This window comes from Macrotis lagotis, chromosome 1 (assembly GCF_037893015.1).
Source record: "Macrotis lagotis isolate mMagLag1 chromosome 1, bilby.v1.9.chrom.fasta, whole genome shotgun sequence".
Taxonomy (NCBI): domain Eukaryota; kingdom Metazoa; phylum Chordata; class Mammalia; order Peramelemorphia; family Peramelidae; genus Macrotis; species Macrotis lagotis.
In genome coordinates this window covers 703,899,044-703,926,484 of record NC_133658.1, presented here as the reverse complement: position 1 = coordinate 703,926,484, position 27,441 = coordinate 703,899,044, and the positions used below count along the sequence as shown (strand labels likewise).

Here is a 27,441-nt window from a genome sequence, read left to right as displayed (position 1 = left end):
TTGTATCATGGGACCAATAAACATTTTGTTAAATCTCTATTATCTTCTATAGTTCTCTAAAATAACAAATGATATTTAGAATAATGGCCTTGTGTGAGATGGAGTATTCAAAGAAACAAGAAATTACTTTCAGTATATTTACCTTAAGGCAAGAAAATGTACTAATATATTTTAGAAAGTGTTCTATGGATTGAAATCAAATCTGCAAAATGAGATTTGATTGATGATCTTTAACTTTCCTGCTTCAAAAAGTCTAGTTGCAAACCAGATTTGAATTTAAGTCTTTTCTAACCAATATATTCTGTAAACATTGCATTTAACTAGGACAACTATGTGGTACAGTGGATAGTGCACTGGGCCTAGGGGCAGCAGGACCTGACTAGCTATGTCACCCTGGGCAAGTTGCTTAACTCCAACTGCCTTGCCCTCCCCCCCCCCTTCAAAAAAAATTCTACTTAACTGAGGATTACTGTGTTATTTTTGTCAAATAATGAAGATATTATGTACCACAAAAGACAAGCCCATGAAAGACTTCTAATGCAAGTGGGGGTATTTTAGAGGGAATGGGGATGAGGGTTATAAGATGGCAGTCTTTGAAAGAACAGTGGCATGAAAATAATTTGTGTCCTAAGGTTGACTAACAAGAAATAATTGTGTGAATTGCCTGTCAGTCAAGTTTTATAAGTTTTGAGGAGGGTCAAGAAAATAAAAATTAAAGAAATGTGTTCTTTTAAAGTCAAAGAAATATGTCAGTAGAAATTACTGAATTAATGTGTTTTATAAATGCAATTGGTGATAGTCCTTTAAGTCAAGGAGTTCAAACTTTTAAAACACCTACATTTATTTGGAAGAGATTATTACTCCTTTAGTGATTTTATAATATCTTAATGGAATAAGTGTCATTGAGTATAAAATACTCTTATGTACAGAAAGCTGATTACACCGTTTCAGGGTGTACAATTTTTTTGTACTTCTTTTAACTTCAGATGAGCTAATTTAATAAATTCTGAGTCATGTCCAAAAACTAGATCATTCTCTGGCCTCTTATTTACTTGGAAAGCATTTTACAACAAAGTATTCTTTTAGTGAAAGCAGTAAATGATATTGTTCATGCAACATGAGTAGGAATTTCCTAACATGCAGATGTTAAAAAATAAAAATAATAAAAATATAAGATGCCTTGAGATGCTGGCAGGTTTAACATTTGGAACATAGTTCATAAGTATATTTACATCTAACTGCTCAACTTTACCTTACAAGCTTTAATTTAGGAAAATATACAGTACTTTTGCATATAATGGTAACTTGTTAGCCCCTGAGTCAAGTATAGAGGATTTAAATACAAAAAAAAAACAAAAAAATCAAAAACCAAAAAAACCCAGCCATTAAAAGCACTTACATTTCATATGAAGTAAATAGTAAAAAAAAAATAATAATGATTATTTTCCAGGAAGACCAGGATCAGAAACATGCCTATGAAGACCCAAGATTCCTATATTGCTTAGGGAAGAATCTGGTAAGGAAGGATGATGCCTGATGGGATGAAGATAAGTTTTACTGTGCTGAGGATGGAGCTCTAAAGAGCGATCAGGTTCTTGTTCTAAAAGTGAAGTCAAGTTGTCTTCTGAGGCTGTGTTCAGGTGCACCCCACTGGAGAGTGATTCTTTGGATTTAAGTTTAGATTTTTCAAGGTCTAGGAATTCAGGACACTGATGGGAAGAAGAGAAAACAAGACAGTTTTATATATATCCCTTCAATAAGGGTCCAAAATATGTTACCAAACTTTACTTCTCAAATCATTCATAATTTTAAAATATTTTACAAATCAGTCTATATTTCTTTAGGGATATGGTCTTGCAGTTTCTCACTCCAAAAAAGTTGATGCAAGAGAAGGATGGGGAGTGAAGATCCAAGACCTGCCCCTAATATATTTTTTAAAATGTTTATTTATTTAAGGCAATGGGGTTAAGTGACTTCCCCAAGGTCCACAGCTAGGCAATTAAGTGTCTGAGACTGCATTTGAACTCAAGTCCTCCTGACTCCAGAGTCGGTGTGCAATTCACTGCTTCACCTAGCTGCCCCTACCCCTAATATTTAACATATAATTTCACAAAGCTCCAGGATTTAAGGAATCCTGAGCACGGGAAATTAAGCTAGAAAGCAGTCTTTTTAAAAAATATTTTTCCTATATTTGTTTACATTATAAATTCAAAGATAAGCTAAGTATGGAACTCCTGAGAATTTTAGTGCCTTTGAATGAGGGCAGAGGATGGGAGGAAGCAGAAAGGAAGAGAAAGGGAATAAAACTATTTGCTTATAAAGTAGAATTAAAAGGACTATAATTCTCTGGAAGCCAAAAAATTTTTACTGAATCATGTGTTTTTTAGCTATTAACCTAACTACAAAGACATTTCCCCCCCCTACTTTCATAATTTAGGTTTGTATTATTTTTTTCCTAAGCATATCACCACATGTTATAACATAGTTTTTCTGGCTAGAGTACACACAGTTAACTTTCCCATAAATTTTGTGAAATTTTTTCCAAGATAGTTCTTAATATTTACTAGCTATACTTGAAATATCAATTTTTTATAGTATTTAAAATATGAGTGCAATATGATTCAACCAATATTCATTAAACACTTGAGGGCTCCACTCCTTGTTATTTTAGAGGGAGCTTATATTCTCTGGGGGGGGGATAATATATAAATAAATATGTACATGCTGATTTGAGGTAGGAAAGAACATTTACAAATAGGGAGTTCAGGAAAGACTTCCTGTAGGAAATTACAATGATCTGAACCTTAAGGAAGCTAAAAATTCTAAGCAACTGAGACCAGGAAGGTACTGGAGAGAGACTATTCAAATTGTGGAAGTAGGACTAAAATAAAAAGTGTGGGGAAGAAAAAAGTACTTTTGGTTGGTAAAATCTTGCCTGATTTCTGGAAGGTCAAGCTGAGAAGTTGCCATTTTTATCCTTTAGACCACAGGGAACCACTGAAAATTATTAGCAAAGGTCAATGGCATGGTCATATTTCTGCTTTAGGAAGATGATAGTATGGAGAATGGTGGACACCATGAATCCAAGTAGGAGGGGGTTGCAGTAGTCTAGGGGTCCATGTAAAGAGGAAAGAGGACTTGAATATAGAGGTTGAGTCAGAGGGAAAGAGTTGGGTTTGGAACCATGAATATGAACTTGGGTAATTGGGGAATGGAAGTGTCTTTATCCAAAAGAGGAAAACTTGAAGGAAAACTTGATGGGTTTTGGAAGGAAGATAATGATTTCCCTTTTGGACATGTTGAATTTGACATGCCCTAGGGACATGTTGGAAATGTTAAATTAGAATTTAGGAGAGAGATCAGGGCTACATAAATAATATATATAATTATATATAACATTTCATGATTCTTCTCCCTTTTTCCCTCCTTCCATTTGTATATAGGTGAAATCAATTTGAAATTTGTTAAGGCTTAGGGGGGAAAAGAAGGCAATACAATTTTTTCATTCAACCTTGGAGATAAAGTGAAATTTTATATCCTCCTCTCTAACACAACTCGGCTAAAGGCAAGTCACTTTGATTCCCTATATTTTAAGGACTAGTTTTCCCAGAACCTTAGTAATTTAGTCTTCCAAAAGAGCTTTTATATAACATTGCTTTCAAATAACAAAGAATCAAATTGTGTCTGTACTTACTTGTGAAGGACTGAAGCTTCTGTCAGTTTTAATAGATGCTACATGTTGATGAGTTTTTATCACTTTGAGAGTTGGTTTTTGATATTCTGCCCCTGTTGTTACCATACTATAAGCCGGTGGGACCACAGGAGTTTGCCTCTGTAGTAACTGCAGAATAGTTTGAATATCAGTTGTCATTTGAGATTCAAGTCTGCAAGAAGGACAGAAATTGGATTATGATCTAGTGTTGAATGATTATTCTAAAGTAATCTGAAATTCATAAGTATTTGAGAAAAAAATTCAAATTCTACCCTCAAAATGGATAATGAAATAGCTGTGTTTGAAACAGGATGGACAGAAGGGGGAGCACTAAGATATGTGCCGAACCTATGCTTTCTTTTCTGAAATTTAAAGGATACTTCCCGAGATTCTTATTTTTAAAAAGATATGAATAGGTTATACATTTGGTGGAGAAAAATAAACAAGCACAACCACAACCCTTAGTTCAGGGGGTAATGTACCTCGAGATCCTTTCAATTCTGATTTATCTATTTTCCTTTGTCAGTGCATTCTGATAGACTTTGAAAAAATTTGAAAAAAGATGAGTGCAATTTAATCCCACATGCGTTTATTAAGAACTTACTAGGCACAAGAGAGGGTGCTAGAGATACAGTAAAAAAACAAATCAGATCAAACACTACCCCCCCTCAAATATAAACAAAACAAAACAAAATCGAAGTTTTGCCATCTCCAGAAAGTAAATTCTACTGGGGAAGTTGCGACACTCATGAAAGTAAATGTATGCTATGTAAAAGCAAAGTTGTATGTACTACCCTCTCCAACACCCTTAGGAGCTGCATTTCTTTTCAGTTTGGAAAGAGAGAGAACTAATGTCAGATCAGGACTAGAGGGCTGGATTTCTTCCCATATAATAAGAATTTTGAGGATCTTTCTAGGGAAGAAAAGGGGAGAAAAGGAAGATGGTGAGATCGTCTGAGAGATTTCATAGTTACACATCAAAGAGCAGAATTACTATGAAAATGAGCCATTTTAAAATCTGCAGGAGTATAACCTAATGACTGAGGATTAAGATATAACAATAATTTCCAACAACTGGGAAAGAGCCAGATCTGGAAAGGCCTTATATAGGAAGTGGCACTTGAGCCAAGATTTGCTTTGAAGGAGACTAAAGGGATTCTCAGTGAGGAGGGAAAATATTCCAGGCAGAGGGACCACTTTTGTAGAGGAAGGGAAGTGAGAGATCAATTAATCAACCAGTTGCGAAAATGTATAACTTGGTTTTCTTGAACCCCAATTATCCAGATAACTAGAAAGAACCATATGAGGACTGGCTGATTTGGCTGACCTATCAACACTCCTTTATGATAGAGAGTAAACCCAACTAGCTGGGTGTGTAGAAAATCAGCAGCTCTGAAACAAATTAAAGCCATGACAGTTTTGAAGCAGACCCTTGAACCAATGGGCAAACAGATGGACCTTCAAGAGACATTCATATCTTCAAAGACTTTGGAGACAACTGGCTCCAAGAATTATCCTGTTTCTGGAGACATCTTCTAATCAAGCCTTGAATGCCTTCATTCCCTCCTCCACTCAAAGATGAGGTCCATTGATTATTTGTTCTAAGTCCACCTTTCCCTCCACATTCCTTACCTTTCTTTGATCAAAAGATATATAAACTCTCCCCATCAATTACTTGGTGAACCATTAGCATAGGCTGGTGGTCCCCATATGCATCTGTTTAATAAAAACTTTTCTTTCATTTCATAGGCATCCTCTTCCTGTTTTTATTCCTCTTCTAGGGAAAGGGGGAATTTAAACCTCAAGAACTGGCCTTTGTGTTCTCTGGTTGTCTTCCCCTTTGTGGGAAAGAGAGATCTAAATTCCCCCAAGAGAGCATTTGTCTAGGTTTTACACAATGAACAAATAGTAGGAGGTTAATAATATGTTCTGGGCACTGTTCTGGGTTATAGGTATAAATACATATAATGAAACAATTCTTATTTTATTTATTTATTTATTTATTTATTTTGAGAGGCAAATGGGGTTAAGTGGCTTGCCCAAGGCCACACAGCTAGGTAATTATTAAGTGTCTGAAACCGGATTTGAACCCAGGTACTCCTGACTCCAGGGCCGGTGCTTTATCCACTACACCACCTAGCCACCCAGAAACAATTCTTACTTGAAACGAACTTACAGTCTAATGGGCAGACAGATGTATATGAATTAGTTAGAAAGGCAGTTTGAGTGTTTGAAGGAAGGTAATATAAAATTAGTTTTTCAAGGTATGTGAGAACCAGAATTGAAAGTTTTTTTTTTAGGTTTTTGCAAGGCAAATGGGGTTAAGTGGCTTGCCCAAGACCACATAACTAGGTAATTATTAAGTGTCTGAAACCGGATTTGAACCCAGGTACTCCTGACTCCAGGGCTGGTGCTTTATCCACTACACCACCTAGCCACCCCAGAAATGAAAGTTTTAAATGTCATCTTGCTTAAGAATGAGTGGGATAAGGCCTGAGATTTCTTGAGTAGACTATTATAGATTAGAAATAGTTGAACTGTGTGTTTTATCTCTATAACTGTGTGTTACATCTAGCTGACAGAGGTCAATGACCATTCTTGGTGTGGCTAACTGTTGGACTTGCGGTAATTCACAGCAGTTTGAGAATTGGCCTTGGGTGACAGTACCCCTGGGTCTGGCCTAGATTCTCAGTTCCTGGTCAGAGGTGCACTGTGGCACAGGATTCTTATCGAGAGGAGAGAAACACCGGTAGCATGAGACTGAGTCAGTTCAGGGTGACTATTGATTATAACTGACTGACCAGGATATTTGCCTGGGGAGTAGTAAATGTCTGGACATGCCCAGAAGCAGGGCACATATATTCTGGACTGTACAATTTAGAGATGGGTGGTCTCAGACTCATGTGAGATTAATGATGTTACCTGGATCTCTTGTAAAGATGCACAAACTGGAGTATTTGTTAAGGGAAACTGATTATGAGTTAGTATGGACTTGAAAGGAAAGTGCTGAAATGGCCATTTGCAAATAAAATAATTTAAGAAACATCACTAGGTATATTAGCTATTCTTGGGGTTGGTCCGATGGCACAAAATTAGGAATTTATTTTGATCAATTTTGGAGCTAGGAAGACTTTTCTAATGACAATGGTATAAAAACCTGCCAGAGGAATGAGGTACAGCAACTTTGGAAATGCACCTATTATCATGATGATTATATGGTCTATTTAAGGGGGACCCTTAGAAGTAAGGAGGAACAGTATTATCCATTTGTTGGAAACTATATTCTTGGAAGACCAACTAGCACTAGAGGGACATTATTGGATTTGTAGGACTACTGCCTAAACCTAGTTGTCCAAAGAGTTGGTCAGGGAGTTGCTATATATAGGGTTGATCAGGGAGTTGTTATCTGGATTTAAGGGCCTACTACCTGGGCACAGGATGGAAGTTGGACCCCTATATGTATGATAAACAGAATAATTAGGCTCCATGCTGTTGTAGAAATTATTACTAATCAAACAGGGCCCTAGATCTTTTGGCAGACAAGTCACCCAAACAAGAGAGGCAATGATTATTCAATACAGATTGGTAATGGACTACTTATTAGCTGAAGAGGGAAGAGTATGTTGGAAATTGAATCCATCCACATACTATATTAAGATCGATGATAATGGACAGTTGGTTAAAGGGATCACTAAAGACATTAGGAAGTTAGTCCATGCTCCTGTGCAAACCTGGAACTCTCCCTTTGGTAATTCTTGGTGGTCCTGGTTTAATGGGGGTTGGTGGAAGCAGATTCTTTTGTTAGCCTTAATCGGACTTAGTGGAATTATCTTACTGACAATTTGTCTACCCTGTTTAATTCAATTGATAACACAAGTGTCTCATGATAGTCTTAATAATGGTGACAATCACTTCCAATAAGACAAAAATGCTGATCCTAAAGGGACAGGGATGGATTCCTCTTAACAACATAACTTATGAGGATGATGACCAGATGGATCAACAATGTGAATTTGTATTACAGAAATTTGAAGAAATTTCATCAAAATAAAGAGGAAGGATTGAGTGGGACATGGCCTGATATTTCTTCAGTAGAATATTATAGATTAGAAATAGTTGAACTGTATGTTTTATCTCTTCTGCCCCTATTCCCTTGACAAGCAACTTCTAGGGGTTTCAAGACCAAAATGTAAAGAGTCAACTGACCCTGTCTTATGTGTTGAAGTCCGGATGTCTATGTATTCTCTGTCTGCATTTCTTGGGGCTGGAGGGTAATCCTGTCTCTGAATTATATGCTTTTTTCTTTAGATTGTGAAGACCACATTCCTCACTGTTGAGGATGAGTCAGTGTTGAGGAGGGAATCCTGTTAGGATATATGACCCTTAGGGTCTTTTGTCCCTTTGCCTTATTCTCTGTCTTTAAGGCTGAGTGGGGTTTGCTTCTGAAGAATTGAATAAAGCTTTTTCTCTTCATACTTTTTTTTAGGTTTTTCCAAGGCAATGGGGTTAAGTGGCTTGCCCAAGGCCACACAGCTAGGCCATTATTAAGTGTCTGAGGCCAGATTTGAACTCAGGGACTCCTGACTCCAGGGCCAGTGCTCTATCCACTGAACCATCTAGCCACCCCTTCTCTTCATACCTTGAGAAATCTCCAAAATTTATTTAAGTGGTTAAATTCATCCCACACAAGAACATTCATTTTATCTTAAAAGACAAAATTCCATCTTCAGAACAAATGAAGCCACTTAACTTCAAATGCCCTGGCAATGTGCTTCTTCTCATCCATTTTCTACTTTGCTGCTTCTCTTCCTATTCTACTTCTCACCTTTTTTCTATACCACTTACACTTCTTGTTTTGAGCTATATCTGACTCTTTGTGACCTCACAGAATTTTTTAAAGCAAAGATTCTGGAGTAATTTGCCATTTTCTTTTCCAACTCATTTTTACAGAGAAGGAAACTGAAACAAATGGGTCTCACAGCTAATAATTGTCTGAGATTGGATTTGAATTCCATACCTCCTAACTCCCTAGCACTTGAACTTACTTTCTTGCCCCTCCACTTACACAGAGAATTGTGATTAATTCAATTCATCATGGCCTTTTGAATGGGGTGGGTCAACCAGGGATTTCCATACCAAAACACCTAACCTTGACCATCACATCCTTATATGTGTAGTCTTTTCCTCTTAGGCTATAACCTCTTTGAGGCAGGGACTATCTTGATTCATATTTCTAGAACTTCACAGTTCTTGATTCTTAAATATCTAATAAATGTTTTCTTTACTCCTTTTAATTCTTTGAAGACCTATACTATTAGTTCTTGAAAAATAAACTTAAATAAACTTTAAAAATAAACTTAAACATTAGTCTTAAAAAATAAACATTATTGATACTTCTATTCATGACACCTCTGGTTTACAAACACTTCTCTGATAATTATATTTTGTTAAAATTTACAAATAGTGAAATGGACAGCTAACTTAATATTCCCTTAAAATTAAAATTAAAGGTAAAATTACAAAAAAAAATTTGCTAATCTGATTCACCAATTTTGAATTTGTTAGCACTAAAAATTCAAGAATTTTATGGGCATCTGGATAGGGAAATTGGATTATATGTCTTTATATAGACTTCTTTTTTTAAAAAAATTTAATTTAAATTTATTCCCTCCCCCCCCAGTTACATGCAAAAACAAGTTTCAACATTCTCTTCCAAAACCTTGAGTTCCAAATTCTCTCCCTTCCTCCCATTCCACTTGCCATGAGAAAGCAAATTATTTGGTTTAGGTGAAAAATGTGTAGTCATGAAAAAAACATTACTATAATAGTCATGTTGTAAAAGTAAACAACCTCCCACCCCCAACCCTCAAAGAAAAAAGAGAAAGCACCAGAAAAATTAAGTGAAAAATAAAAGCATGCTTTGGTTTATATTCAGACACCATCAGCTCTATCTTTAGGATGAATAGTATTCTTTTGTCAAAAGTCCTTCAGAGTTCTCTTAGTTCCATCATTGCTGAGAAAAGGTAGGTCATTCACAGTTGATCATCCTGTACTCTTGATGTTTCTTTATATAAAGTATATTTCCTATTGCACCTGCTCTTTATATAAAGTACATTTTCTTTTTTTTTCAGATTCCAATGGATCTGTCTCTGGAGTGAGTTGCTTTCTTTATCATAAGTCCACCAGAGCAGTTGCTTCAATATTTTTTCCCACAGTTGCTATTACTATCTGTATTTGCCTCCACTCTATTCCTCCCTACTCTCATTTATTCTATTCTTTCTCTCCTTTCATCCTGGCCTTGTCCAAAAGTGTGTTGTATCTGAGTACCTTCTCCCACAATCTTCCCTCTCTTCTATCACCTATCCCCCCCTTCCCTACCCCCATTCCCCCCTTATCCCATCCCTTTCTTGTCATTTTTCTCTAGGGTAAGATAGATTTCTGTACCCTATTAAGTGTGTATATTCTTCTCTGAGTCATCTCTGATGAAAATTAAAATTCCCCTTTGCCTTCTCCCATTCCACTCCATTGAAAAAGCTTTTTCTTGCCTCTTATATGAAATTTCTTAGGTGCTTCTTCTTCATCTCCTTTTCCTTCCTCCCAGTACTTTCCTTTATTACCCATTGACTACATCTTTTTTTTTTACTATTTTGTACTATTATATTCCACTCCTTCTTGTGTCCTGTCTATATATGCTCCTTCTAACAGCTCTTATAAGTGAGAAAGTTCATATGAGTTATCAATATCTTCTTCCCATGTAGGAATACAAACAGTTCAATATCATTAAGTTCTTCATAGTTAGTCCTTCTCATCCACCCCCTCTGTGGTTCACCAGAGTCCTGTACTTGGAGATCAAACTTTCTAATAGGAAAGTTTGAAAGTTCCCTGTTTCATTGAAAGTCCATCTTTTTCCCCTGAAAGAGGATGTTCAGTTTTTTTTTCAAAGTTTTGAGGATTTATTATACAGATGTGCTACACTTAGCCACAAGGAAAACAACCAGTCCGGAATGACAAGAGTCCTATAGCACGCAATCATGAGGCAGGGAGGCTGGATCTGCATTAAAAGATGGTATGTCCTTTTTTGCCAGGGAGGTGTGTCAAATAGAGTCCTTTATCAGATGGTAGAGCTTGTAGAGTCTTTAGTAGGGCGGATGATGTCTGTCTCCTGAAGGATTCTGCCTTCCCAAGAATGTCACCAAGGGGCGTTCCATCTCTGCTCCTGTGGCCGGCAGCGTCTGGTTACTTGGACCTCTGTCTCATCTTTCTCCTTTTGCGTTTCAGCCTATGCATTCGCTTCTTCCTCCACTTGGCTGTCATGGCGCAATGGAAGTCGACAAAATGGCACTAAGAAGAAGAGAAGAGGATGTTCAGTTTTGCTGGGTAGTTGATTCCCAGTTGTGAATCAAGATCTTTTGCCTTCTGAAATATCATATTCCAATCCCTATGGCCTTTAATGTAGATGCTGCCAGATCCTGTGTAATCCTGACTATGGATCCTGAGTAGTTGAATTGTTTTTCTGGCAACTTTTAGAATTTTCTCTTTGATCTGGGAGTTTTGGAATTTGGCTATAATATTCCTGGAAGTTTTTCTTTTGGGATCTCTTTCAGGAGGTGATGGTGAATTATCTTGATTTCTATTTTACCCTCTGCTTCTAGGATCTCAGGACAATCTTGCTGTATTATTTCTTGAAAAATGAAGTCTAGGCTCTTTTCCTGTTTGTGAATTTCAGGTAGCTCAATAATTTTTAAATTATTTCTTCTGGATCTGTTTTCAAGTTTGGTGGTTTTTTTTCCAATGAGATATTTCACATATTTTTCTAATTTTTAGCTTTTTTGGAAGAGTTTTATTTCTTCCTGATTTCTTGCAAAGCCATCAGCTTCTTTTAGTTCCATTCTGCATTTGAAGGAGTTACTTTCTTCAGAGAGCTTTTTTAATCTCCTTTTCCAGCTGGCCAGTTCTGTTTTTTAAGGCATTCTTCTCCTCATTTGCCTTTTGTTTTGCTTTTTTCCATTTGGCCTAAACTGGTTTTTAACATTATTTTCTTCAGTATTTTTTTGTATTTCTTTCACCAAGCTGTTGATTTGGCTTTCATGATTTTTCTGCATTGTTCTCATTTCTCCTCCCAATTTTTCTTCGACCTCCCTTAATTGCTTTTCAAAGTCTTTTTTGAGCTCATTCATAGTCTGAGCCCATTTTTCTATTTCTCTTGAAGGTTTTGCATGAGGAAGCTTTGATTTTGGTCATTTGAGTATGTTTTTATCTTCCATGGGACTAAAGTAGTTTTCTATGGTCAGATTCTTTTTTTTCCTGTTTACTCACTTCCTCAGTCCAAGACTAATTTACAGCACTTCCAAGGCTTTGGGGTTGTTTTTTGTGGGGGGACACCCCACTGAGACCTTTATTCCTCCAAGGTCTTATGCTCTCTTGCCTGTGCTTTGATACATAGATGACCATAGCACTCCCCTCTGCCTTGGAGCTGCAAGGAGGAGCCCTACTCAGCTATCTTAGTATGGAAGCCCAAACTGTAACCTGGATTTGAGTGTGGGAAAACAGAAGAGTCCTGCCTCCAGGAAGAGCAGAGAAACTTCTGCAGTTTCCCCTGACACCCTTGCTGTCTGTGGGCTGTGCTTTGGAGGTGCAGGCTGATTTTTCCCAATTCTTGGTGCAGGTTCTGCGGCTGATGCTCCTTACTTCACACTCATTCTGGTGTAGCAGAATTCTCTCACTGGCCCTACAAGCTGTTCCTGGGCTGAGCTGCAACTGGGGCTTTTTCCAACTCCCGGTCATGGTGAAACATATCTTTTCTGCGGAACTTCTAAGTTATCTTGAACTGGGAAAATGTATCACTCGGTCTTTCTGTGGGTTCTGCCCCTCTAAATTCTGACTAGAGTGATAATTTGATGGATTTTGGAGTTTTTTGGGGAAAGGAGTTCCTAGGAAATGTTGCCTTCACACTGCCATCTTAGTTCCCCCTATAAAGTACTTTTTCAATGACACCTGCTCTTTTTACTGAGGAGAATCCTGTTCATCATTTCCCAATGAAAAGCAGCATTTCATTTCAATCATATACCACAATTTGTTCAGTCATTACCCAATCACTGGTAATCCCTTCAATCTCTAATTCCCTTCTACCAGAAAAGAGCTACTTTAATATTCCTATACATATAGATTCTTTTCTTCCTGTTTATACAGACTTGTAACTCTACTTCTTATCATTTCTGTTTTTCCTATGACAGGAAAATAGAAATAACACTTAAAAGCATAGGGCTAAATTCTGTCATATTAATCACACTACCTTTTATAAAATTCTGGGGAGAGTGAAGAGACAGCACAACCTTTGATGTGGTAAAAGAATATAAGCCCATTGAAGGGAAGAAAACAGCTGGAATAAACTGAGAAGTTTCCATTCAAATAATAATTTTTAAAAGTTTTTTTTGTTTTTTCTTTTAATTTTATTTTTGCTGTCCATGCTTTCTAATATAGTTTATCCTCATAGACTCCATATTTCATGGCAAATATGCTTATAGTCCTGAATTACAGTCTATGGAGTTGTGTGAGACTGATTATGCCTTTACAATATGACAAGTACCCACTAAAAAGAGAAAATTTCAATTAATTAGCTGTTTGACATGTCTGTAGAATGGTAGTCAATTAGTGCTTTTTTTAACTGAATCACTTCTTGTCTGACCAAATTGACCATTTATGTTATTATTTTATAGCCATAGTCCCAAATTGTCATCTTTTTTTCTTAAAAGATGTTTTATTTATGACAAAATCTTCATCATTCACTAAAATTTTGGAATTTTAGATATCTCCAAAGGAAAGAAGAAAAGAACCAGAAGTTTCTAGCAACCTCAAGTCTCCAAAAGATGCCATCACTTACTCCCATATGCCCCTTATTTTTTTCTTTCTACACTTCTTCAGTTGATCTAAGGCTGATATACTGACATCAACTATGTTCAAAATGGGGGAAAATGTCAAAGTACAAAAAGTTTCTCAAAACTATATTCCTGGTAAAAGATTAATTACTTTAGAGAGCACTTAACCTTTGCATATCAGGAGGTAAGAAATGAAGACTCCTGAGTATTTTCCCTATGTTAATTACAAACTCTGGAGGACAATAATTTTATTTTTAAGAGTCCTTTTCTTTCTATTCAGAATCTAGTCAAGACTCAAAAATTGTCAGCTTTGTTTTACTCTCTACAATTTTGATGGAGATATCTTAAGCAGCCTCTGAGAACAGGTGTATTTTGATATCATAGATTGTATTGATGTAAGTATCATCTGTATACTTTTTTTAAATCTATTTGAAGGACAGGCTTCAACAAACACACCCAGAAAGTGTAGGCAGCAGTTCTACATTGTAGAATCAGATCAATGTGACATTGACACTTGTCTTTATGCCCAGGGACAAGTGATCACCTTGCTGATCAGATACACTCTCAGAGGGTGATGCTTTCCTACTGTTCCACTCCATATATTTAAATTACCTGCAGCCATTACCTAATTTAGCTTGAAACAATATCCAGCTGTGACTAACTAGTTATGGCTCAGATAGGAAGAAAAATGGGACAAGAATCTTTAGGATTCTAGTTTCTTCTTTAAAAGAGAAGTAATCTTGTTTGTATTGGATCTAATAATGCAGAATTTGGTGCTATGCATTTTCTTATTTTTTTTGTAACTTTGGTCTCTCCTGATTTTTTCTCCTATCTATCTAATTGCTCCTTCTCAGTATCCTTTAAAGAAATCATTATCCAGTTTTTAACACAGTCAACAGTAGATGTCCCTCAAGGTTCTGTCCTGGGCCCTCTTCTGCTTTTCCTCTATACTATTTCTCTAGGTAGTCTCGTTATCTCCCAATTATTATATTTAGGCAGAGGATTCTCAATTCTATTTGTCCTAACCTTCTCTCAGGAGTACTGAGGTAGTCATAAGTCACTGAAATGAATAAAATGATATACAGCCTTCCCTTGGCATGATTAAAGGATGCCAGGGAGAGCTTTCTGAGATTTACTAAACCTAATTACTGCTACCCACTTCTCACAGGGACAAATTTTCCTACCAGAAGAAAAGTACTTTTAAGGTGAGGAACCCTTGAAAAAGCAACTAGAGACCTTAGGAGCTGGCACTTTTGTTCCTCTTGTCAATAAGAAAAGTGAAAAGCAGATAGGAATTGGGGTGCCCATCAATTGGAGATTGGCAACAAATTATAATATATGAATCTAATAGAGGATGATTGTGTCATAAGAAATGATAAAAAACTCAACTTCAGAGAGTCCTAGGAAAACTTGAATTCATAGAGTAAAAGGATCAGAACCAGGAGAAAAATTTTTGCAGTTAACATTGTAGAGAAATTAGGAAGATTCAATGTTATAACCAACCGTGTCTCCAGAGGATCAGTCATGTCCTGGCAGAAAGGGCATTGATTCAAGGTACTTAATTGGACATATATTTTGGATAATACTTTATTGCCAGGGTTGAGTTTTAATTGGGTAAGAAGAGAAGGAGATGGGGTAAAAATAGTTAGTCATAGGGTTGCCCCCCCCAAAAGAGAGAGGAAAATAAAAGGAGGAAAGGGAGAGAGAAAGAAAAATTACTTACTTATTTCTTTAAATTCATAGAAGAGATGAAAATTCAGAAAGAAACACAGAAATACAGGACAGCCTTGAAAATAATATTGAATTTATTATATGCTTTAAAAAATCAAACTGTACATAATAAAAATTTGTGTTTTCTTGAATCATGAATCTTTTTCTACTCTACTGTGTATATAGAAATCTTTTGGGGGGAGATTATTTAAATAATAATTAAAATAAAATAAAAAATGATAGCTGACAATGGTATTTGGATTCTAGGACCTTGGCTTAAGATACACAGTATAGCTTTTGGTCAGAAATGGAATGCATCTAATGAAAGTTACCTATAATTAGGCAAAATATATTTGCATGAACTTTTGTAAAACTGAACAAGAAGACTTTAGATTGAATGAGATGGGAAGGTAAAACATTGTTCACACACATCTACCAAGTCAGAAACTAGTCTGGCATGGAAAGTAATATTGAAAAGGACCAAAAATTTATGGAAAATAATATTCATGAAGAAGGAAAATTGTGAAACCCATAGTCTCTGCTATCTATTCAACTCCCTAGTAATATAGTGATATCACAGTGAAGTAAAGAAGATAAAAGTCAAATAGTATTGTATATCTAGAAAATATAGATATTGAAATTCATGTTCCTGAGAAAGTTTGCTAGGAAGCATTTGGTTAAAAAAATTAATGGAGGGTCAAAATGGATAAATGATGTAGTTATAAAGGATATCATAAGTAAAATGAGGAATCATGGAAAAATTTATCTATCAGATCTATGAATAAGGCAAAAGCTTATCACTAAGAGATAGAGAGGATCATAGGAAGTAAAATGGATAATTTTGATTGCAAGACATTTAAAAAGTATTTGCTCATACAAAACTAATGCAGTCAAAATTAGAAGGAAACAATTTTTTTTTTCAGCAAAGGCCTCTTTTCTCAAATACATGGGGACCTGAGCCAACTTTAAAAATAAGAGTTATTTCTCATTGACAAATAGTCAGAAAATATGAACAGGCAGTAAAGTAATGAATAATCACTTGAAAAAATGCTCTAAATCACTACTGACTAGAGACATGCAAATTCAAATCTCATACCTATCAGATTGTTAGCATGGCATAAAAGGAAAATTACAAATGCTGGAGAGGATATGGAAAAATAGGGACACTAATGCCCTGTTGTGGAGCAGGGACATGATCTAACTATTCTGAGGAACAATTCAGAACTTTGTCCAAAGGGCTAGAAAACTATGCTTACCCCTTGACCCAATACTATTATTAGGTTTGTAAAACAAAGAGACTAAAGAAAAGGGAAAATAATCTATATGTACAAAAATATTTATGGCAGCTCTTTTTGTGATGACCAAGAATTGGAATTTTGGGGGGGGGTTCTATCTGTCAATTGAGAAATGGCCAAACAAGTTGTGGTTATATGATTGTAGTACAATACTATTGTTCTATAAGAAACAATGAACAGGATGGTTTCAGAAAAATCTGGGAAATCAAAGCAAAGTGAAGTGAGCAGAACCAGATCATTATACACAGTAACTGTAATATTATAACAATGATCCAAGAAAATTCCAAAGGACCTATGTTAAAAAATGCTATTCATTTCCAGAGTGGTGATTATAGAACTCTGGATGCTAAAGGCTGAATAGTTGATGGATATATCTTTTACTTACCCAAATTATAATTTCATTCTTTAAAAAGTAGAGGAAGTAAAGGATAAAAGTTGCTGACTTGGATTAGATTTTAGTAAAAAATCAATCAATCAATCAATAAACATCTCCTACTGGGCTGTCACAGAGTAGGAAGAACTTATTGAAATATAAATTATGGGAACATTGGAATTATACCATTTATGATATATGAGGAAGTGAAAGCTGGGCAAAAGCTATCATAGACCTTAGAGCAGAACTCAAATAAATCAATCAAACAGTATTTATTAAGTTGTTTAGGAAAAACAGGTAATCTTGTGACCAAAAATTCTACAGAAGTCAGGGAAAATATTATATGAATTTCTGATGATACAAATAAAACCAACTCATAAATGAGTAAAGGGGCATAATTAAGAGTTTGATGTGATTACTCAGAGAACTCATTGACTAATTACATTTTCAAAGGATACATACAAAGATGTAAATAAGGAAAACTTGTTAGGGATAAAAACAAGAATGATATAGTCCAGTTAAAAGGTGTTAAGAACTCTAAAGCTCAGAACAAGATGTGACTAGTGATGCTAGTTAGCTTTAGAATGTCAGTGACAACAAAATGAGCTTAGAATTGGCTGCCTGAGGAATAAGAGAAAGATCAAAGAAGGCACAGAACCATAGATATGAAGATGAAGAACAGGAAGGAGAGAATAAGCATATATCTATATATCAGTTATAGGCCAGACATTTGGCTAAATTTGCGGGTTTGTTTATGAGTGTTTCTATGGATATATTTTTAAAAATCTCATTTGATGAAGGAAGAAAAAACAAGGATAACAATCTTTGAATTAAAAAAAAATGAGATAGTTAATGGAGAAATTAAAATGCAAGATAAAAGGGAGCACTTAGCTGTACTCTGAGTTTGATTAGGACTGTCCAGTCTAAATTTTATTGTACTGTATGAAGTGGTAGATATTCTTGTTGAGCATATTAGCAAGCTTTGAAAAATTGTGAAGACTGAGACTTGTACAGCAAGATTAGAGAACAATAAACTTGTACCAATTTTAAGGATAAAAAGAAGAGAGGGGAGTTTTCAGTTTCAACTTGACTTCAATTCCTCTAAAATAAATTATAGAATATTATTAAACTAATGGTTTATTAAGGAAAGGAAAAGAAATAATAACACCATTATTTGATAGTATTAACAGCTATGTGATTTCATTAAGAAAATGGTTTCATAGTAACATAGTAACCAAAACTTTTTTTTTTGATGAGGTAAAATCTCTTGTTTTTCTTGTGAATTGAACCGTATGATAGCATATGTAGGAGAATTCATGAGAATTCATGAGAAATCATGAATGATCTGCTTTAAAAGACAGAAGGCATATCCTTCATTGAAATGCTTTAAGTAAAACTGAATAATTATTTTTCAAGTATGTTATAGAGGGAAATCCTATTTAGTTTTGAATTGAACTAGATGACCTCTGAAGTCCTTTCCAACCTTAGGACTGCATTTTTTTAAAACACTGCTATCACTATATATTTATTTTGTAAGTGGAATAATAATGGGGACCTAACGTTTAATTAATGTAGAGAATTCCCCAGTGTGGAAACCCCCTCTCCAGATGTGGATTAGCAACATTTTAATTTTTAATCCTAGAGAATTGGCTAAAGCAACTGAGAAGGTAAGTGACTTATCTACGGTCACATAGTATGTATCAAAGGTAGAATTCTTGATTCTAGGTCTTCCTGATTCCATTACTGGACCTCAATGCATTATATCACACTCCATGTCATGCTTCCATAGTAGGCGCATACAATTCAGTTTTTCCATTTCTGTACTAATAGAACTAAAATATAGTAGAAACAGGTTCAGACATGAAAATTATATATATTTGACTTTGAAGTGAATTTTCTTGTGCTTATTTATGATATATGTGCTTTATCCAATGAAGATCCAAACAACTAGAAAGCTTTGATTATGCTGCCAAGTTCCAGTTTGACATAAACTGTCCTGTTTCTTGTTGTCTAAACATAGGTAGATGACCAAGAATTTTGGAATTAACACTGAACATTGAATTAAAATTGAACATTAAAGTTTAAAGAGTACTGACTGAATAGTCAGAAAATCTGGGTTCAAATAATACTTCTGATAATTAATGTGTATGTATATGACCTTAGGCTAGTCACTAAACCTCACTAGGGCTCAGTTTTCTCATCCATAAATGAAGAGGTTGATCTAGATGGCTTCTGAGAACCCTTGCAATCCTTGAATTATATGATTCTTTGATCCTTTCTGTTTCTATGTATATTCTCTAGAATAAAATCTAAACTCTTCTGTCTAGCTTTTTAAAACCTTTACATGACATCACCCCACCGACCTTTCCAAATTATTTGTCAGTTACTTCCTCTTTTGCACTCTTGTGTTTAGAGAGCTAAACTGTCTTTCTCTCTCTATTCTCCACTCCTAACATTCCATCTTCCAAATTTGCTTCATTGGCCATCTCCATGCCTGTAATGTTCTTCTTTCTTACTTTTATGACATGGAGCCCCTCTTTTCCTTAAAGATGCAGCTCACACATCACCTGTGTATAAAACCTTTCCTGGTCCTCCCAAATGACAATAACCTCCCTCCCAAACTATCTTGTACCTTAATGTTCCATATGTATTTACCCACATTTTTTATTTATTAACTTTATACTGTATGTATTTTAATATGTACCTGTTATTATGCCCCATTAGAATGTAAACTTATGAGTAGGGATAATTAATGATTACTTGTCGATTTAACTGATTAATAACCCAAAATAAGAATGTTTTTCCTTTCCTGCTTTAGAAAAAGACATGTATATTTACTAGTTTTGAGTGAAAGTGAGCTTAATCTAAAACTAGCATATGAAAAGTTTTCTCTGGCCCCTAACCTAAGCACCATACTGCTCTTCCACTCAACCATAAGAGTTGAATGGCGGCAAACTCAAATATTCAATCTGACCTGTAAAAGAGGAAAGATGAAGCAGAAGCAGATGCTACTGACTACAAACTACTTGCTCTTTCACATGATCTAGAACTCATCTCTCCTTTCTAATATTAGACTCTTAAAACCATTTGAATCTTGTCTGACAAGAGTGATTATTTCTTTTAATGTAAGGTCTACCTACCTTCCTGAAATTAATTCACTAAGTTATCTTCCATGGAATCTCTTGACATTCTGGACTGATTGGTTGTTGTTTTTTTGTGGTTGGCTGCAGTACTTGTAAGATTAAGTCAAACAGTAATTATTAAGGACCTACTATGTACCAGGCCCTTGGAAAGGGGAAGAAAAACAAAAACAAAAAGAAAACCACAAAAATCTCAACGTGCCCTAAACCAAACCAATCAAGCCCTAAAATAAATACCCCACCTTCTCAGCAAAACCCTTCCAAAACCCTTTGCTCTCAAGGAGCTCACAATCTAATGTGGGAGACAACATGTACACAACGAGAAACAAAAAGAAATGTACAGCATACATTTGAGATAATGTCAGAAGATGAGAATAAAATGGCAAACAACTCTAGTATCTGTCCAAGAAAACCCCAAATGGGGTCACAAAGAGTCAAACACATCTAAAAACGACTGAAAACCAACAACTTCAGAAGCTGTGCACTAAGATTAAGGAGAATAATAAAAGTGTTACAAAAAGTTTAATTGACTTTCTCTTTTTTGTAACTTAAAATTGGTTCACCTGATAGATAACCACAAACCCCAGTATCCAGGGATTCAGGGCTACTATATACTTAGTGAGAATCAAATTCTGCCTCTCCTTTCACAGATGAGGAACCTGAAATGTAATACAAATTTTTATCTTCTGTCCCTGGTTAGAATGAATACAAAATACTCTTTGCAGCTAGTTAGGTGGGACTCTGGCTAGAGCTCTGTTTCTGGAGGCAGAAATATCTGAGTTTCAATTCAGCTTCAGATATTTCTAATAGTATGAACTTAGGCAAATCACTTAAATCTGTCTCACTTTTCTCATCTTGAGTGGTGTACCTTAGTACAATTTGTGGTTGTTGTTCAGTTGTGTCCTACTCTTTATGACCCATTTGGGGTTTTCTTGGCAGAGATAAGGAAGTGGTTTATCATTTCTTTCTCCAGCTTATTTTACAGATGAGGAAACTGAGGCAAAAAGGATTAAGTGACTTGCCCAAGGTCACCAGCTAATAAGTATCTGAGGATAGTTTTAAACTGAGGAAGATGAGTCTTGTTCCAGGTATGGCACTCTATCTACTATACCACCTAATGGCTCCTATGGAAATCCCACCTTAGATACTTATTACTTGTGACTTTGGTTAAGTCATTTAACCCCTGACTGCTTTAGTATTCTCTCCTGTAAAATGGAAATAATAATAGCATTAACCTCCCAGGGTGTGTTAGGACTGAATGAGAAATTTGTAAAGCATTTAACACAGAGTCTGGTGCAAGGTAAACACTATAACTAATAGCTATTGTTCTTGCTGTTGGAATTTACGGAACAAAAAATATTGGGAATTTTTGCAAGGATTGGGGATTAAATGACTTGCCCAAGGTCACATAGCTAGGTAATTTTTTAAGTGTCTCAAGTCCTCCTGACTCTAGGGCCAGCACTGTATCACCACTTAGCTGCCCCTGTATTTAGTTATTAATAGTTTGTGATCTTTATTGATGGAAGAAGTTGCCATGCCAGGAGGTCCCTAATTTTTGTTTTAGTATAGCAGGAAGCACTGTTAGTTCTAATATCTTTTGTTCAAATCCTGCCTCCTGTATTTATTGCCTCTATGGATTTCCTTATCTAAAAAGTAAGTGCATTGGTTTAAATCTCTTCTAGCTTTAAATCTTTTGACTTATGGTTTAATTACTACATGTTGTTTTGTATACATTATGTGACCTTAATTATCATTCTGTTCAATAATAATATAATAGCATTATCCGATATATTCCTCATAAGAACATTTAAGGCAGGACTGGTCAATCATTTCAATTCTGTGAATTCTGTGTCACACAATGAGTAAGTAGAAAATCCAAGGTTCAGGATCTCAGTCATGAATGAAATGACACGACAATATAGACCATAGGAATGAAGATCATGGTCATTTTATGAACAATTTTAATTTAATTTTAATATAGTACTAAATATGGTAATATAATACTAAAGTATACAGCTGCATCACCCAAATGTTATAAAAAGATGAGTAGAAAGAGTCTATTTATTTTAAACATTCCCCCAAAATCTATAAAAAAGGCAACTAGAGAGAGTTATTCCTTCTTTCAATGTTCTGTTCTCTGAGAAAAGACAACACATGTATTCTGGGTAGGAGAGAGACAAGATGGATTTAGTTTCTGATAGAAAAAGGGGAAAAAAAAGGATGCATTGTATTATTGCTTTTAGTCATGACCTTGTTTTTTGATACCTGTTAAGTTGTTCTTGAAGCAAATCTAACCGATGTTCCACTTCTCCATAGGTGAGATCACTTTCAGTTTCACAGATCCCCCAGGTAACTCGGTGGTATGCTGAAGGACTAGGCACCTCTTGGTGTCCCCGGGAATTTTCTTGTTCCCAATTTTTTGCATTGGTGATATCTATGGAAAATATCAAGGTTAATATTACCCTTATAGTTACACCTGATATAGCATTTCTTTGCATGAGTATCCTCCCTAAAAGCTAAGAATTGAGACTTGTTCTGTTTTACAGAATCCTTAAATATCATAGCGGAAAGCAACTTTACCGATCAAACATTTAGTCTAACCTCCTTATTTTACAAACAAAGAATCTGAAACAAAGAAAGATTAAAGTTAAGTGCTTTATCCAAGGCTACACAATTTGTGGCATGAGCAGAACAATACACTGCATCTTGACTTCTGGCCCAAAGTTAGTTATGGTAGTAGTCACTGTTGCCATTTCGCTGTCCTACATGCTTACCTCAGGTGGGTGAAAATGTGTTGTATATTCTCACCTAGGTAAAAAGATACAAGAAACAGTATCCTTTGAGGCACTTCAGCAGAACATTTCTAAAACTGGAGCAATACAAAGAAGATTAATATGGCTCCTGTGCAGTTAAGACACACAAGTTGGGGAAAATTCCTTATTAATTTTTTAAAATAAGGAATGTGGGGGCAGCTAGGTGGCGCAGTGGATACAGCACTGGCCCTGGAGTCAGGAGGACCTGAGTTCAAATACGACCTCAGACACTTAATAATGACCTAGCTGTGTGACCTTGGGCAAATCACTTAACCCCTCTACCTTGCACCCCCCCAAATAAAATAAGGAGTGTATTCCATTTATAAGTATAAAAGCCATTTCCCAGTTGATCATGGTCAATGGGAATGAATACTCAGTTTTTACAAGAAGAAATCCATGTTGTCAACAATCATAAAAGGCTTCAAATCATTAATAGAGATATGTAAATTAAAGCAACTCAGTTGATAAAAAGCTGACAAAAAAGGAAAATGACAAATGTTGAAGAGGCTGGGGAAAGCAGGAATATTAATGCCAAGTTGGTGGAGCTGTGAATTGCTCTAGCCACTTTGGAAAGCAGCTTGGAATTATGCCTGCAAAATTACCCCAGCCATATGACAATTAAGGTAATTCCCCAAAAATATTAAAGAAGGAAGAAAAGGACCTATACATATATATATATATATATATATATATATATTTGTATTATATATAATATTATAGTAGCTCTTTGTGGTGACAAAGAAAAGTGGAAATCAGGGGGTACCCATCAATAAGGGAATGAGAACAAATTATGGAATATGGATGTAATGGAATAAATCCTATTGTGCTGTGTGAGAAATAATGAAAGGATATTTTCAGAGAAATCAGGATGATTTCTATGAATTGATAAAGAGTGAAGGAACAGAGAACAGAGAACAATTTATACATTAACAACATTATAAAAAACAGACAACTTTGAGAGACTTAAGAACTATGACTAATGCATCAATCATGATTCCAAGAGACTGATGATAAGACTCCATGCAAACCACCTTTTGACATAGGGAAGATGGACCCTTTAGTTCATGCCAAATGAGATATATTTTTTAACATTGTCAAAGTAGGGATTTGTTTTGCTTTACTATGCTTATTTGTTATAAGATTTTGCTTTTCTCTTTTTTGCTAATGGGGAGGAGGTATGTGAGAGAGAAAATAAATGCTTGTTAATAAAAGAATTAAAAATGCAAAAAAAGCACTCTTCTAAAAATGTAGGCTTTCTGCCAACAACAAACAAACAAACAAACAAATATACATGGGGAAAATATAACTGACTAAGGACTAGGTTCATAGGATCATAGATTTAGAGATAGAAGGGATTTTAGAGTTTATCTAGTACTCCCTCATTTTACAGATGAAGAGATTGAGTCCTTTGTGCGTTAAGTGACTTTCTTGAGATCACACACCTGGGGAAAGAGATGGATTTGAACTCTTGTCCTTTGATCCCAAATCCACTGTTGAATTCACAGTAGTTTTTATTTATGTGAATTGAATTGTCCTAATTAAAGGAGTAAGACATTTCAGTGACTTTTGCAAAGGACTTGGATATGATGCTAAGAAGAAACAGAAAAAGTTGCTGCTTTAAAAACTAGAGAAAATCAAAGTGGCAGAAGTAAGAGAAAGAAATAGTTAATGTTAGTTTGACTACCAAATACCATTTTCATTGTTTGTGGAGTTATTAGTTGGTTCCACCATTATGAAAAATAATTTAGAACTATAGGAGAAAAGTAATTAATAGGAAAATATAATAAAAGCATAAAAGAGTATGCACATACCATCTTTTTCAGCATCAAAAACCTGGAAACCAAGTGGTTACCTACCAGCTGGGAAAGGGTCAAATATTTAATGAAACATTATCGCTTTATAAAAAAAGGATTAATGTGAGAAATTCATAGAAATATAGGAATTTTCATATGAAGCTATAAATAATTAAATTTGTAATATTAGGAAAACAATATACATAAATATAATATTGTAATTAAAACAAGACAAAAGATGAAAATACACAATTATCTTTTGGTAGGAAGGTGGGGAACTACAGGTAGAGAATATCATATATTAAACTGTCAAATATAGTCGGTCAGTTGGTTTTTCTTTGACGTTTTTCTTTGTTAAAAGTGGGGAATTCAATGGGGGAGAGCATATTGGGAAATTATTATCTTATAAAAATAAAAAGGCATCAATAAATTTTTTTACTTAATAATGAAAATATAATAATTCTAGTGATTTTTTTCATAAAATCTCTTTGGATCAAACCATCTGACTCATTTAAAGTTTCCTTTTCATACTTTGCTTTTAAAAAAAACAAAAACCCAAACAAAACAAAACAAAACAAAACAAAACAAAAATACCTTTCCAGTACATTTTTGTTTTTCATACTTTTATGCTAATATATTGCTGTATGCATTATTTAAATCACATTCCTTATTTCTCAGCTATTCCATAATTTTTAGAGCTCAGATTATTTTGTACATATTTATTTACAAAAGAGATACAGTGTAAAAGACATATCATCAATGAAATGTGTGAAGAAAAAGGATAGATTGCTTACATGTTGAAAAAGATGGAGAGATCTCCTGCATAACGCATTTGGCATCTGTATAATGTCAGAGAAAATGGGGAAGACCACTAGCATGATGAGTGGATCTTCAATGGTGAACTAACGGTTAGTTCTTGTTCTTCATTACTGAAGAAGACCAAAATAACATCTTTATTTCTGAGACAAATTACAGTGTGTTGGACTGTGGCTGATCAGACCAATATGAGCATGGAATGCTCTACCACAGGTTGGACACAAATAGTCCATGTGAACACCTGGGGTGGGTACTCTAAACTTATGTATCTTTCCTTTCCTTTTAGCTGCTTCAATTCCACCTTCCTTATAGAGCACAGCCCCCTCACTGATGAGGGTATGCCATGCTGGGTAGTCCTGTGCCAGTGTCTCTCATACAGAACATTCAAGTCTAAAGATCTTCAATGAGACTTTCAGTGTGTCTTGGTATCTCTTCTTCTGACCCACTTTGTGAGAGCAAGAATGATGCAGGATGGTCAGATATAGATGAGTTGAGAGATATTTTGCTGTTAGGTTTATTCATGCCAATGAGCTCACAGATTCATTTGAATATTTTCATTATTTTTCTTTAAAGTTTTACTCTTTCACAAAAGTCCCATTCCAATTGTATGGAATGGAATGGAAATGACTGTTTTCTCAAGAGTTAATATACAAGATTCATTTTCTGGTTGTCTTATTAAGACAAATCTTAATTTTATTTTGTTTATTTTGTTCAGGGTATGAATTGATGTGTAGTTGAAATGCATATAAAAAATCTCTCTTACTCCTCATCCTAATTCATAGAAGAATTTAAAAAATGATCAACTAGAAAGTAATTAGAGCCACCTATAATACTTAGAAGATGGGCACTTAAACTCACAGAAAACAATGAGTATTTTTTTCCTTCTCTTTGAGAAAATGATCATTATAATAAGGGAAATATTCCCAGTTGTTCATCATGCTTGAAGGCAATCATTTGTATTGCAAAAAGATTTCAATTAACCAAAACTGATTCAGTTTGATTCTATAAAAATTTATTGAGACTTCTACTTGTAGAGAATTAAAGGACACAAGGATTAATTAGATTTAAGCCTCTCTACTCTTTTTTTTCCTAATTAAAAAAAAATCTTAAAGATATTTTATTTTTTCCCCAATTACATATGATGATAATTTCTAACATTTATTTTTTTAAAAGTTTTTGCAAGGCAAATAGGGTTAAGTGGCTTGCCCAAGGCCACACAGCTAGGTAATTATTAAGTGACTGAGGCCAAATTTGAACTCAGGTACTCCTGACTCCAGGGCTAGTGCTCTATCCACTGTGCCTCGTAGCTGCCCCTCTAGCATTCATTTTTGTAAATTTTTCTACTTCATTCTCTTCCCTTCTCCCTCTTCAAGACAGCAAGCTATCTGATATAGGTCATACATGCACAATTATTTTAAATATATTTCCATATTAATCATGTTTTAAAAGAAGAATAAAAACAAAAGGGAAAAGTCAAAAGAGAGGAAAAAAATCTAAAAAATAATTAAAAGAAGTGAAAGAAGTGCTTTTTTTTTAAAGGCTTAATAACTTTAATAGACATAATGGATAACAATGATCCCAGAGGACCAATGTTATAGCATACTATTTTCACCACCTAATAAAGAGGTTATGAACACAAAGTGCAGAATATCATACATTTCTAGATGTGGGCAATGAGGGGAATTTGTGTTGTTTGACTGTCCCTCATAAAAGGAATGTATATAGCACCCCCAAGCATACCATTTTCCAGAAAGCTTTGTAATTAGTGAGTAAACTTTGTATTGCAAATCCCCAAATTTTCTTTTTTCTTTTTTTTAAATTTATTTTTTATTCTCATTTTGTACAAATGTTTTTTTCTTACATTAATAAAAATATACTTGTTTACAAGTAAACAAAATACCCCTCCCCCCATGA

The 27,441-nt window shown here is 35.0% G+C and overlaps 1 protein-coding gene and 1 non-coding gene across 2 annotated transcripts in view; one reads left to right on the top strand and one right to left on the bottom strand.

The window, feature by feature from the left end:
- Nucleotides 1–906: 906 nt before the first annotated feature.
- KCNH7 (potassium voltage-gated channel subfamily H member 7) overlaps nucleotides 907–27,441 on the bottom strand; it is a 625,928-nt gene continuing 599,393 nt past the window's right edge. The window contains exons 14-16 of the mRNA XM_074215839.1: nucleotides 22,371–22,539; nucleotides 3,695–3,884; nucleotides 907–1,709 (exon numbers count right to left, since the gene is read on the bottom strand). Of these exons, the coding sequence (XP_074071940.1) occupies nucleotides 1,440–1,709; nucleotides 3,695–3,884; nucleotides 22,371–22,539 (629 nt within the window). The 3' untranslated portion in view covers nucleotides 907–1,439. The remainder of the gene's footprint in view (nucleotides 1,710–3,694; nucleotides 3,885–22,370; nucleotides 22,540–27,441) is intronic.
- Nucleotides 22,943–23,051, top strand: LOC141510646 (U6 spliceosomal RNA). Its single transcript, XR_012475078.1, has one exon. It is a non-coding gene; the product is annotated as a U6 spliceosomal RNA (small nuclear RNA).